This window comes from Chelonoidis abingdonii, chromosome 2 (assembly GCF_003597395.2).
Source record: "Chelonoidis abingdonii isolate Lonesome George chromosome 2, CheloAbing_2.0, whole genome shotgun sequence".
In the NCBI taxonomy this organism is placed as follows: Eukaryota; Metazoa; Chordata; order Testudines; family Testudinidae; genus Chelonoidis; species Chelonoidis abingdonii.
Genome location: NC_133770.1, coordinates 220721614 through 220735745, shown reverse-complemented (window position 1 = coordinate 220735745; position 14132 = coordinate 220721614). Strand labels below are relative to the sequence as shown.

Here is a 14132-nt window from a genome sequence, read left to right as displayed (position 1 = left end):
CAATAGACTGAACAAGAAGTAGGACTGAGTGGACTTGTAGGCTCTAAAATTTTACATTTTTATTTTTGAATGACTTTTTTTTGTACATAATTCTACATTTGTAAGTTCAACTTTCATGATAAAGACATTGCACTACAGTACTTGTATTACATGAATTGAAAAATACTATTTCTTTTGGGTTTTTTACAGTGCAAATACTTGTAATCAAAAATAAATATGAAGTGAACACTGTAAACTTTGTATTCTGTGTTGTAACTGAAATTAATATATTTGAAAATGTAGAAAACATCCAAAAATATTTAAATAAATGATATTCTATTATTAACAGTGCAATTAATCACGATTAATTTTTTTAATCTCTTGACAGCCCTATTTTTATTCTTTCTCTCACCAACAGAAGTTGGTCCAATAAAATACACTATCTCACTTAGCTTGTCTCTCTAATATTCTGGTACTGAAATGACTGCAACGCTTCATAGGTTCAGGCAACTCCTATTTGTCTGGTATCAGTAGTGTTTGGTTATTAGGAGCAGAAAAGAAGGTATAAATTCAACAGGAGATAAATAGAAGATTGCCTCTTTCATCTTCTTGTTGGTATATTCACAAAGAACTTGACTGGAAAATTATGATCACATATAGCAGTCTGTGAAAGCCCAAATATAGGCCTTTCTTGCGAATTTCAAAGTAACACCTTATATATCTAATTGAAGTTTTGCCCTTATGCAACATCATTCATCTGGCGATCTCAAAGTGCCATAACTCAACATAACCCATTGTTGAGAGTAAGACATTTGAATCCACAGAGCTTTAGTGACAGAATGATGAGGCAGAAATCCCAGTACTTCTGAGCAATACAGAGGGGTGGCCCTTGCACAGAGTATACACACCCCTTTTGGGGGTGGCCTGTGTCCCTGAAGGAGTACAGGGGAGCAGAGTTTGAGATGGTCAGACATACTTTATGCTACTGCACACCCAATTAAAGTGCAGGCAGAATCTGGCCCTAATTAATTTAGCCTCACATATTTCTCTATTGTAGGATACTATTGTTATAGTCATTTAACAAATAAACAGAAAGGTTAATGATTTGCCTCATAACCACATAGTAAGTCAGTGGCAGAGTCCAAATTAAAGCCCAAAAGTCCTCTGCTCATATCTTCCCGCAACACTTCCTACCCACGTCCCAAAATATCCTTTCCCAGCATGCACTAGGTTTAATATAAAACTTGAAGATGGCATGGTTACAGGATGTCTTTCTTTTCTTCACTTGCTCCAGAGTCCTGGTTGAGAAAACAGAGGGGATATTTTCAGAGCATTACATTATTACTGTAATCAGTGCATTGTTAGGGGAATAGGGTTTTTTTCGCCCTCTTTTTTGAGAGGTACAGCATGGTAATGTACCAAATTAGCACTGTTAATGTTCCCAAGGACTCAAATACTAAATACCAAACATCATTGTTTTTTGCATGTGCAAAATGAGTAGCGATATTTAAATAAACAACTTGCAGTTAGTTACCTTTGACATTGTAAAATGAATCTCCATTTATTTTAATGTCCAAGACCTGCAGGAATTAAAATCTTAGTGTAAGAAAAATATCCCATAAGCATGCTTCATAAATTTCACTTACTCATTATATCTTATTAAATCTTTATGGAATATTATCTTGACGCACAGAGGGCAAGGTTAGAGACAAGCCAGAGTCAAAATATCCACTCTTAATAGATATCTGCACTGTGCATAGTAATCACTCCATTAGCTATCTAGACAAATTCATATTCCTCCCGAACGGGTCATACTAAGAACCAGGTGTTTGGTGGTGACTCTAAGGAAGAACTCTTTAAAGAAAATCAGAGAAAACAAACATGGTGAGTTGTAGATTAATTTTTTTCTTTTATGGGCCCCTCTTCCTGCTTAACCCTAAGTAAGACCATTGCTGGAATACACATACCTCAACTTGAGCAGCCAAAATAAACATACACCTGGCACATACGTTTGAATTGTATTATTTGTCTGATACAGTAGAGACTTTTTTCACCCACAGTGGATTAGTCATAGCTGTAGTCTATTAATCCTCTGTACTCTGTCACTTATCTGCCTCCTCTTTTGAGTTACAAGGATAAATATATAATTTTGGGGAGTTGCACATTTTTTAAGAAAGTGATCTAGATTCTCATTACTTAGATTAAAAAATCTTGCCGGTATAATATAATGCCTCCAGCTACGCTTATGATAGATAAGTAGTAGAGCACAACATGGTGGACAACTCAGAAAGAAATTGGAGAAGGATAAACTTACACAATTTTTTTCTTTTTGTTTTGCTGCTGATATAAAGGTAGCTGTTAGTATTCTCGTATTTGTAGTGTTGTTGTAGTTGTAGTTGTGTTGGTTCCAGGATATGAGAGAGACAAGATCAGTGATTCTCAAACTTTTGCACTGGTGACCCCTTACACACAGCAAGCCTCTGAGTGTGACTTCCCCTTATATAATAGAACATTTTTTAATATTTAACACTATTATAAATGATGGAGGTGAAGCAGGCTGAAAGCTCACAACTCCCCCACGTAATAATCTTGCGACCCTCTGAGGGGTCATGACCCCCAGTTTGAGAACCTCTGGACAAGATAGACCAGCTTCCGTCAGTGAAACGGACAAGAATTGCTCTGTGGAGCTCAAGAGCTTGTCTCTTTAAACACAAGTTGATCCAGTTAAAGATATTCCATCACCCACAATATTCTACTAATCCCTTTTGCACTCAGGGATATTTTAGACAATATGGTACCTTCAGTCTCATGATTATTATTTTTTTTCTGGAAACTAAAAGGACTATATAGAACCCATTGTTTTCAGAATGTTGCCTGTACATGAGATTGTAATAAAATGTTAGATAAAGAGGGCTTTCTGCTGACAGAAACTTTATACAGATCCTGCTGACCAGAGGAAGACTCTTATTTAGCTCACAAGATAGAGCTTACGCCAATGAATCATGGTTTTAGTTGCAACTGCAGTAACATGCAATATATACTTACAGCCAGTGAATGAACAGAGGACTCTATTAATAGGTTAAAACTGTCCTTGTATCTTTCCACCAATTCTGTCTTTGATTGCTCGACATCTCACTATTGCCACTACAGGATTTGATTTCTGAAATATTTCACTTGCTGTGGAATAAGTAGATTATTTAAAAGTTATGTTTTCTATGAAGTGTAGTTTCATATTCATAGGCCAAACTCTGCACCCTTTACTCACATGAGAATGCCCATTGCCATCAGTGCAACTCCTTGTGTGAGCAGGATTTAGCCATATGTTTATATTTATCTACAAGCAAGAAGCGCATTTATTTTTTGACTGGTTTATACATACATTATCATGGCCACCTGGGCTCTTGTTTTGATGGCCCATTTCCTTCTGAGACAAAGTTTTCCTTTCTAAATGGCATGACAACATTGTTGTCCTTGGGTGTCCACCCTTTTCCTCCTTTGACTGATATTTTTAGGGCAGTTTGTGCAAATGCCTCAACAAGGATTTACTGCGTCAGGGTGTAAAACTGTCTCACAGCTGATTTCTTTGTCTTGGTGCTTCTGGAATCAATGGCCGCTTAGGGAGAGTGACTGAAAATAATACAGATTCAAATTTTCTGGACTCTTTGGATGACTTTGAAATTAGCTTTCTCCCTTTGTACTTCTTGGCACACTTTCTGTTTTGCTACTTTATTTTGCCAGAGACAGTGATTAACAAATATCATCACCAATCACCGCTTCCTACTCCCTTCCATCAAACTCTCTGATGCTCTCCCCCACATATTTGCTGCTTTAGCCATTATTTACACTCGCCTCCTTGAGTCTGAACTACCAGCAGAATTACTGTCCTATCTGATAACTGGATGTAGCATTCCTTCCTACAACAAATACCAGTCTTTGGACACCAGAATTCTCACTGACTTCATTATGGAGTAAATAAGACTGTGGATCATATTTTGATTCAAATATAAGTAGCCTGAATTTGGCTGTTTCCAAAATTAATGGCTAGATTGTAAGTCATATTTCATGCTTATGTAAGACAGTAAGGCGGCATAAGAACACACGCACAAATGCCCACGAACGCACTTATACATATATGAAGGCTACCCTGGACACAAAAGAATCAGAGACTAATGTGTATCTACTTCTCCCCATATAATATGTGGATAGGGAGGGATAGAATTGGTGTAACTTTAGCTCCACCATCTAATGAACCAGCCAGCATAGGAGGTATCTGTGACGGGTTGGATCACAGAAACCCCCTTGGGAGCTGTCAACTGATGTGCCAAGACTACTTCTATCCCTGTTTTCCCTGCCAGCTCAGGACTTCAGCACCCTGTCTTACTGAGCCAGACACTCCAGTCTTCTTCAACAAATTACCTGCCCCAAAGCTGCAGGTTTACCTGAAAACAGCTTACAGAAGTGTGCTTGTCTTTGGCACCCAGATGCCCAACTCCCAATGGGGTCTAAACCCAAATAAATCCGTTTTACCCTGTATAAAGCTTATGCAGGTTAAACTCATAAATTGTTCGCCCTCTGTAACACTGAGAGATATGCACAGTTGTTTGCTCCCATAGGTATTGATACATACTCTTAATTAATAAGTAAAAAGTGATTTTATTAAATACAGAAAGTAGGATCTAAGTGGTTCCAAGTGGTAACAGACAGAACAAAATAAGTTACCAAGCAAAATAAAATAAAATGCTCAAATCTATGTCTAATCAAACTAAATACAGATAAGATCCTCACCAGTTCCAGAATGCTCCCTTTTACAGACTATTCACCTTTTAATCTGGGTCCAGCAATCACTCACACCCCCTACAGTTACTGTCCTTTGTTCCAGTTTCCTTTAAGTACCCTGGGGTGGAGAGGGTGTGGAGAGGCTCCTTTTTTAGACAGTTGAATATAAAATGGAGGGGTCTCCCATGGGTTTAAATAGACTTTCTCTTGTGAGTGAAGACTCCCCCTCCTCACTCCTATGCAAAGTCCAAGATGGAGTTCTGGAGTCACCTGGGCAAGTCACATGTCCACTTATGACTCAGTCTTTACAGGCAGAAGCCATTATTCACATGGTATCTTGTATGTCTCCAGGAAGACTTCTTATGTGGATTGGAGCCTTCCAAGCTCTTTTGTCTGTTAAGTGCTTCCTGATTGAGCACCTAATTTGCACATTCCTTTCCCAAGAAGTGTCCAAATGTTCTAACTAAGGCTACTTAGAAATCAAGCAATTATACAGCCAATGTTCATAACTTTGAACACACAAATGGTGCCTGCATACAACTAGGGTGAACATAACCGATAGATCATAAACTTTACATAGATATGTTACATGGCATATGTAGCAAAATCCTATTCCAGTTATCTCATACATACATTTATGAGCACTACCCCCCCCATAAAGCCTTATGGGGTACACTGTCACAGTATCATCATTTGCTCCTGGTACAGAAAAGCATCAAATTACTACCTCTCCCTTAGAACAAAGACAAAGGGAGGAACAACCTTTCCTGCAGTGGTGCAATTTGTGCAGCATCTCTTACTTTGCCTAAATAAATTATCAAGCCCCAAATAAATAATGGGCACACTTAATAGTTGGCTTCAAACAAGAATATAAACAGAATGAAATCCAAGAAGAAAGGTGGACTCCCTCTATATTTAATGTGATGAAGTTGTGTTGATATGGCTTTCAATGCTGTTTCTGAAAGGATGCAACAAAAAAGGTTATATGTTTGGCAGCAGAGAAGAATTATACAAAAAGCACAATAGAAGACTTACCTTCTCTTGTGCTTTTTTTTTTTTTATATATAATTCTTTTCTTCTTCCGAACATACAACACTATTGCACAAAGGAAGGGATGTTGGGAAAGAGAAAATACTGCAGAGACCAAAAGGAAAGAGAATGAAAACTATTCAAAATTCAGCTGTTATCAGTGATATTTATATTGCAATCTGATTTTTGACAAAAGAACTACAAATGCATGTCATCCTCTATGCTTAGCCCTCCTGTCCAGTTCCATAGCTTTAGCCATCTAGCAAACCACTTAAAAAATGAGACATTTACAACTGAATTGAATAAAAACACCACTAATAGAAATGAGTGAGACCTCATAACCTCTGACTGCATGTGATGTATGTATATGCCATTGCAAGTTGTTGAAGTGTAAGAAATTCCAAGACTAATGTTCTGGTATCTTTTCTGTAAGATTTATTTTCATACAGTTTATTGCTAAATTGACGGCATGAAAATTGAAATCTTTTAACTAAGATAGTGATCAATGGCATGGCCAGCTTCTGAAGACTTCCCCTCCAATGTCTGTCAGGGCCAACCTTTAGGGACCCACATGAAGGGGTGAAAGAACAGTTCATTTTACAGGCTTTTCAGATCTTTGCTTCTCTGCTGAGACTGATCACAGTTAAGATAGGTTTTGTGATGTGTGCAACTGGCCATTTCAAACTGGACAGAGTCTACCACCTCATCCCACATGAGCCAGAGAATACCCAGCAAACAGTAATAAAAAGAGAAGGGCTAAAACTTCCAATTCAAGCCACTATAAATTTAAAAGGAATGAAAAAACCCCTAATTTAATCCCTGCTTCTGAACCCATCCCCACTGTTGTGGTTCCAGATTAACTGGTAAACCAATTTGAACATGGATGGAAGCTGATAAGAATGGCTGATCTCAAATACCTGATGGCAGAAATCTTTCAAGATCATTTGAATTCATAAGATTTCCACCATACTGGGCCAAATCACACAAGAACACTTCCAGTGTTTTCAGTGTCATCAAACTGAATCTTGGCCCTGAAACTTAATCCAGGTACAATCCTTGGCATGGATATAGTAACAACTTTCAGACTCTGCCATTGTGGGTCGAAACTGAGTCAGTGACGAAGATAGGAAAACTGTTAGAGATGCCACAATTAAATCCCACTCTGTCAGCTGTTATCCCTTGTGAGAGCTTTATAACTCTACTACCAACTTTATATGGTCCTTTATACCCTCTCATTTTCACCAGCACATATAAAATCTATATTGCCTGCTTATAACTGTGTTAAATACAAATACAGAAACACAGGAATAGAAGTAAATAAAAAAGCACAGATGGTACTAGGAAAAATCTTCCAGTAGAACTTGTGCCAGACAGTGTTCCTGTATGTTTTATATTGCAGCCATGTGCAGTAACTGTAGCACATCACACTGCACAGATGGAAGCATGAATTTGAGGGCTATTGAGCATGTGGATTTTCCCAGTGTGTCACAATTATGGAAACATCTGTGCTAAATAAAATTCACGGTGAAAATTGGCAATGTTCAATAACTCTCAATTCCCGTTTATCCCCTGTGGTGAGATGGCCTAGTGATTGCAAGTTGGACTGCATCATAAAGAATGTAGTTGCATTAGTTCACAGTCTCTTAAGAGATTTCTCTTATGTTGTGTCACGTACAACATCCATACGCTATTCTTTATTTATCTACATATAGGCTGATTTTCAGAGATATTGTGCCCTGCAGCTCTCATTGACTTCCACTGGAATTGTGAATACACGGGATCTCTGAAAATCTAGCCCTATGTGTGTATTATATCTTTGATTTTGTATTGGCATTGAGAAGAAAAACAAATCCAGGCACTTTACAAATGAATGGGATAATTTTAAGAGCACATACTGGAAGAAGAAACTAGAAAAGGGAACAGAGAAAGTTCATTTGTTGGAACAAAGATACAAGACTATGGAGATCACACTTGAAGTATTTCTAGCGGCTTGATATGTAATTCCTTTACACATAATATGTAATACTGGTAGATACAGCAGAATCCAAGATCACTGTTCCATAGCTCCCTGCACTACCACAAATGCACTATTGTATTGTCATTGGTGTATTGATTATTTGTGCTTAATCATAAAATCATAGGTCAAAGCTTGCTGTCCTTACAAATATTAATTGGAATTTTGTTCCAGTAAGGTCAACAAATCTTGGCCTTCCAAGATTAGAGATAGAAAGACCTATTGCATGACCTAGTTTACCTCCTGATAGTGAATGATTGTTCCCTAAAGTATATTTTCTACTATGCATTGTCCCGTCCCATTTATAATGATTCAGTGAGGCATTCACCATTCCCCTTAGATGACAATGACTATACTACAATCTAATAGGTTTCACTGTAGGAGATATTTTTTAACTTAGATTTTTCTTTCCTTCATTTCACCCCAATTCCTCCCAAGGATATCTTTGACTGTCCTAAACATTTCATTCTATTTCTGACATTCATACTCTTCAAATATTTCTAGACAGTTATCATACCTCTTTTTAGTAACCATTCAGCCAACGTGTACAAATTTAGTTTTTTAGTCTTTCATTATAAACCAGTCCCTCCAGCTTTTGATCAATTTGTAACTCTTCTTTGAGTTTCTTACAGTTTGTCCACAACTTTCTATGTCCTGAGATGCAGTAGATATAATATTCTAGCTATAGTATCATCAGAGTGATTTAGAAAGGAACTATCACCTCCCTGTTCTAGCCTAAGACATCTCTTAGTTGGGAGCATGAATCAGCGTTCATGTTGCACTTCCCATCAATACCTGACCCAGGCCAGGGAAGCTAATGATCCAACCAGCGGACCAAATTCGGTGGTGAATCCTGGTTACATGCCATTTGAGGCATATTGTGCATACACTAACAAGTGAGCAACCAAAACTTACATTGGCTTTTTCTGCTTTCATATCTCATTGCCATCTCTGCTACACTGTGCTGTCTAATTCATATCCATCCTAAAATGCATTTATGAATCCATTATTATGTGTGTCAATAGGGCTGTCTTTCCTACTAGTTTCATAAGTGTTAAAGCTTCTGAGCCAGTAGAGTATACCAAAAAGACCATATGTGAAGGAGAGATTGTGAGTTGAAAAGAAAGCTATTTTTCATTTTTTTTTATTTTCTGAACCATTTCATCCATCCCTAGTGCACATCCACCTGAAATTATTCAACGGTCCCTGTCGCTGAGTTTCTCTCTTTGCCAGTGTAACAACTGCCAAGTTATCAAATGCTGCTGCTTTTGTGTCCCCATAGCAACAAGCTCCCTGGCTTAAGTGGCAGCATTTCCATATTGTCAACTGGAAAATGTCCCAAATAACTCTAAAAGCACCTGGAGTTCTCTTTCAATGCAAACATCTTTTAAAAAAATCCTCACATATTAAATGGAGGTTATTTATACTCATTATAATGGATGGTAGGATGACAGCTGAATGTTTGCAATTTTCTACAAAATTCTGCAAATCTGGCTTTTTGGTGGATTTTATGTTCCATTTGAAACAGCTGTGCATTTTAATGTCATATTTAAAATAAAATAAAATAAAATACTAGTAAGTAACACAGATCTTGATAACTGAACAGAGTAAATATGTAGTGTGTTATGTGACGTTTGTCATACCATTAAAGTTAAAGAGAATGTACACAACGTGTAGAAGAACAAGTGAAAATAATTCAAATAGCCATCAGTACTCATGTCTAATATTTCCATAAATTATTTTCATTTTACACCATTTGAGAATCTGGCCCTGAGTCATAGACATAAAGGTTTCTAATTATAACTATTTCTTTTGTTCAATTCTGTTATCCGACTTTGTCCAGTGAACATAGTTAGATATGAGCCTACAACCAGACTTGTGCTGTGTTCTTAGTTGATCTCGCAAGTTAAGCAGGGAATAACTGGATGTTGTGGGAAGCATTAGTGATTCATTAGATGCTGACTTTCCCAATATGTTGGCAGGAGACACTGATGTAACTCCACTGACTTCAGTGGAGTCACTTCTAATTTTTCTGGTGTAGCTAAGAGCAGAATTAGAGCTATTGTCTTCTGGATGAGATGTAAAACCAGATTCTTGTAAAATCTAAGATCCCATAGCACCTTTTTTTTGTAAAAGCAAAGATGTTAACCCCATTTTCCTGGCCAAACTCCAACTCAATTACTCAGATTCCTCCTACAATTTCAGTAAGACATAGAATTCTTCTTCTAAACTGTTGTGTATTGTTGTGTGCTTTAAACAGCTGCTTCGCTCTGCTCCAAAGGTGCCTGCATTTCAGAATTGAGTGATACAATAGCTACATATTCCTATTTTGTGAGGCTTAAGGGTGTTTTGAAGCTTAATTAATAAATCATTGTAAAATGCTTCAAGGGGCTTTAACGAAAAGTGTCTTACACATGCAAATATATTGGCATGATTAATGTGAGCCCACAAGTTGGAGGTCATTTTTGAAAATCAGTCCCTAGATGTCCTATAAATATAAAATGAGGATAGAAGCAATACTATCTGGTAAATGTGTTGAGAACAGTGACGATTAGTGATTTATGTGAATTGTCATCTTCATATTAATCATATTGAATATAGGGAGGAGAGGAATGAGTAAAATTTATTTCCAGTAGACACTACCTCTTGTTGCCAAATACCTATGAAAAATATAGTTATCTCAAAGGGCAGTTTTGTATACCCCTGATAATAAGCCAAAACTCTTACAATCGGTTTCACTAGTATACTCTGACTGTTTTAAACTGCCAGTTAAAGTGGGTTTATAGAAGGGCCTTTAGTGATTAAGCTCCCATTACAGGAGAGAGGGCCGTGCAACTGGAGCATACTGCAGAGCCTGTCCTACTAATGAGCAACTAACCAAAAGTGCTTTCCTGCCAGTTAGGTACAGAACACACTATCCTCCAGTAGGCCAGCTGAAGAGGATGGGATGTCAACATATGTTCAAGGCAGGGCCGGCTCTAGCCATTTTGCCGCCCCAAGCACGGCAGCACGACACGGGGGGCGCTCTGCCGGTTGCCGGGAGGGCAGCAGGCTGCTCCAGTGGACCTCCTGCCGGCGTTCCTGCGGAGGGTCCGCTGGTCCTGCAGCTCCTGTGGACCTCCCGCAGGCATGCCTGTGGATGCTCTACCGGAGCAGCGGGACCAGCGGACCCTTCGCAGGAACGCCAGCGGGAGGTCCACCGGAGCTGCCTGCCACCCTCCTGGCAATCGGCAGAGTGCCCTCCGCAGCATACCGCCCCAAGCACGCGCTTGGCACACTGTGGCCTGGAGCCGGCCCTGGTTCAATGCAAATGTTTTATTTATTAAAACCATCTCTTGTGTGATACAAATTAGAGAGCTCTCCAAAAGTCATAAAGGGTGCAGAATCAAATGCTGTGATGAATTAAGTAAGCTAGGCCTTCCTTGCAGAGAAGATATATTTGTGCTGTATATTTATTATTCCTTTTATTGGTACTGTCTTCCTGGTCCCTATTCCTCACTGTATGTAGAATACTATCACTTTTAATGAATAAAATCGGGTATTTTATATAGAATATGGGCTGCTGCCATATATTGGACCATACTTTCTAAATCATCAATTCCCAAACTGGGTGGCTTGCTCTCCTTGCGGGGTGGGGGGCTGAAGAAATTCCAAGGGGGATGAGAGGCTGTGAAATTTTAATAACAAAAAGAAATTATCAGCGTAAAAAAAAATATTTTATTTATTTAATAGACCAACAGACAATAAATTATACATATTCTGTATACATAATAATAACTATTCATGAAAGTGTCCAATTACCAGCTTATATTATTTAACTACAATAAAATATTAACAATCTTCTCGGTTTTTATTATGAATATAAGTAGACAATAACAAAATACAATAATAATAAAAATACAACTATAAATGAAAGTATATAACTGCAATGTTTTCAAATTTCATACCACGAAATGCGAGTTTGTTTTTTTTTTGCCTGTTGATTGTAGGAGTGCCGTTTTCGTCAGTGGGGAGGCAGAAGAAAGATGGAGAAAGTGATGGAACTTTTTAAAACTTCCTAGCTCACTTGCGAGAGTGTTTGAGACTGTTCTATCATGGGAGTGGTTACCTCCACCACTCACCGCGTAAGACCGGCTACTTGCTGGACTGGTGGTGTGGTATATATAGGGCAGTACCTGTTCGTATATAATAGTAGTAGTAAATAAACATTCACTGTAACTCAAATTAACTTGCATCCATTATTATTCACAAATCAGGACATTTATTTTATAGCTTTTTTTATTAGTATATTATGGCTACGATTAAAAAAGGAACTACGATGAAGACTACATTAAATATAGTTTCACCATCATGGAAACAAACAAGATCGATCATCCTCAATGCATAGTATGCCACATACTTCCCAACAATGATGCCTTGAGGCCTAGTCATCTTGAGTGACACTTAACAAAGAACCACAGTGCTTTGAAAGACAAACCAAAAGAGTTTTTTGCTGATAAACTTCAAAAGTTAAAATGCACAAAGCTGGACACTACTGGGGCTTTTTATCAAGTATCGGCCAAAGTGTATAAGCATCTTATGAACTGTTGTTGCTCATCGCTAAAACCAAGAAAGCGCATATAACAGGAGAAACTCTCATGAAGCCTTGCTTGTTAAAAGCAGCTGATACCATGCTTGGTGCTGAAACAGAAAAAAAATCAGAAATTTCTCTTTCTGACAATTCTGTGAAACTTTGCATCTATGACATGGCAAAAGATCTAGAACTTCAAGTTGTGGAGGCAGTGAAAGCTTCTCCTTTTTTTGCAATTCAGTGCGACAATAGCATTGATGTAGCACAATACTGTCATCTACATCTCATCTACATTCGATTCATTAATGACGGAATTGTAAAAGAAGAATTGCTTTTTTCGAAGAAATTGATGACCACATCAAAGGCTTCTGATGTTATGAAAACCGTTTCTGACTTTTTTTAAGAAAATGGACTTTCATGGGAAAAACTGGTTGGTGTCTGCACAGACGGTGCTCCAGAAATGCTTGGCTCTTGCTCTGGATTTGTGACATTGGTGAAAGAAAAAAATCCAGTTGTAACGACGACTCACTGCATCATAGACAGACAAGTCTTGGTTTCTAAAACCCTTCCAGGTGACTTAGGTGACTCATTGAATTTGGCCATCAAAGTTGTCAATTTTTTGAAGAACTGAGCTTTAAATACGAGACTTGTTGCAGCTCTTTGTGTGGATTTGGGAGCGGATAACAAAATTCTTTTGTTTCACACAGAGGTACAACGGCTTTCCAAAGGGAACATACTTTTGAGATTATTCGAACTGAAAGACAAAGTGGAAATTTTCTTCAAGCAACAGAAAAAACAAGAGTTATATTGTGCGTTTACAAACCAAATGTTTCAACTTCCATTGGCATACCTCGTGGACATTTTTGAATCTTTGAATAATCTCAATTTGAAGCTGCAGAGAAACAATGCTGCAAACACTATAGCACACCATGATGCCACCAAAGCATTTACAGAAAAAATAAAGATTTGGAAATGTCGAATGCAAGCTCAGATGCCTAACTTTTTGTCTTTTCCAACATTTTCATCACTCGCTGACGTTTGTAAAGAGGATCCGAAGAACAAAATTTTGTTTCATCTGGACTGCCTTGCTAATGAATTCACCTGCTATTTTCCAGACAACTTTTCTGGCAACCCCATTCATAAATTAGCACGTAATCCATTCAATGTTGATGTCGATTCATTGCCAGAAGTATTGCAAGAACAAGGACTCGAAATGAAATATGATTCTAGTGTGACAGATATTTTCAAAAACTTAAGCCTGGAGGAATGTGGATAAAATATTTCCCGATTTACCCAAAAGATGGAGAAGTGCTACATATTATTCTTCCATTTTCATCAAAGTACCTCTCTGAAAAAAACTTTTCAAGTTTAGTCATAATAAAAATAAAACAAAGGAATCAACTGGATGTCAAAAACGATTTGCGTTGCGCACTTTCATGTTTCAAACCTAGGATTTCCCAACTCATGAAGAAAATGCAGCAACATCCTTCACATTAAATTTGTTTTGTTTATGCTATTTCTTATTTTAAATTACATTTTTATTAATTTTCATTCCAAGAAAACTATTTGTGTTTATTTTTAATTTTAAATTACAAATTGAATTTGTTAAAAGGGGGTTGGATGATGGTACAGGAGAGGTGGGAGGCATGAAGGTTTCTTAAAAATTAAAAAGGGGGTGTGTTATCAAAACGTTTTGGAACTAATGTTCTAAACAGACTTCTATATTGTCCTCTTCTTTATATATCACTCAGCCTCATCTCACCC

At 37.7% G+C, this 14132-nt stretch overlaps 1 protein-coding gene across 1 annotated transcript in view; it reads left to right on the top strand.

The window, feature by feature from the left end:
- The window catches only part of LOC116835853 (protein FAM200C-like), a 40300-nt gene extending 26656 nt beyond the window's left edge, over nt 1-13644 (top strand). Inside the window, 2 exon segments of the mRNA XM_075062020.1 lie at nt 12371-12768; nt 12913-13644. Coding sequence (XP_074918121.1) covers nt 12371-12768; nt 12913-13644 — 1130 coding nt within the window.
- The last annotated feature ends 488 nt before the right edge of the window (nt 13645-14132 follow it).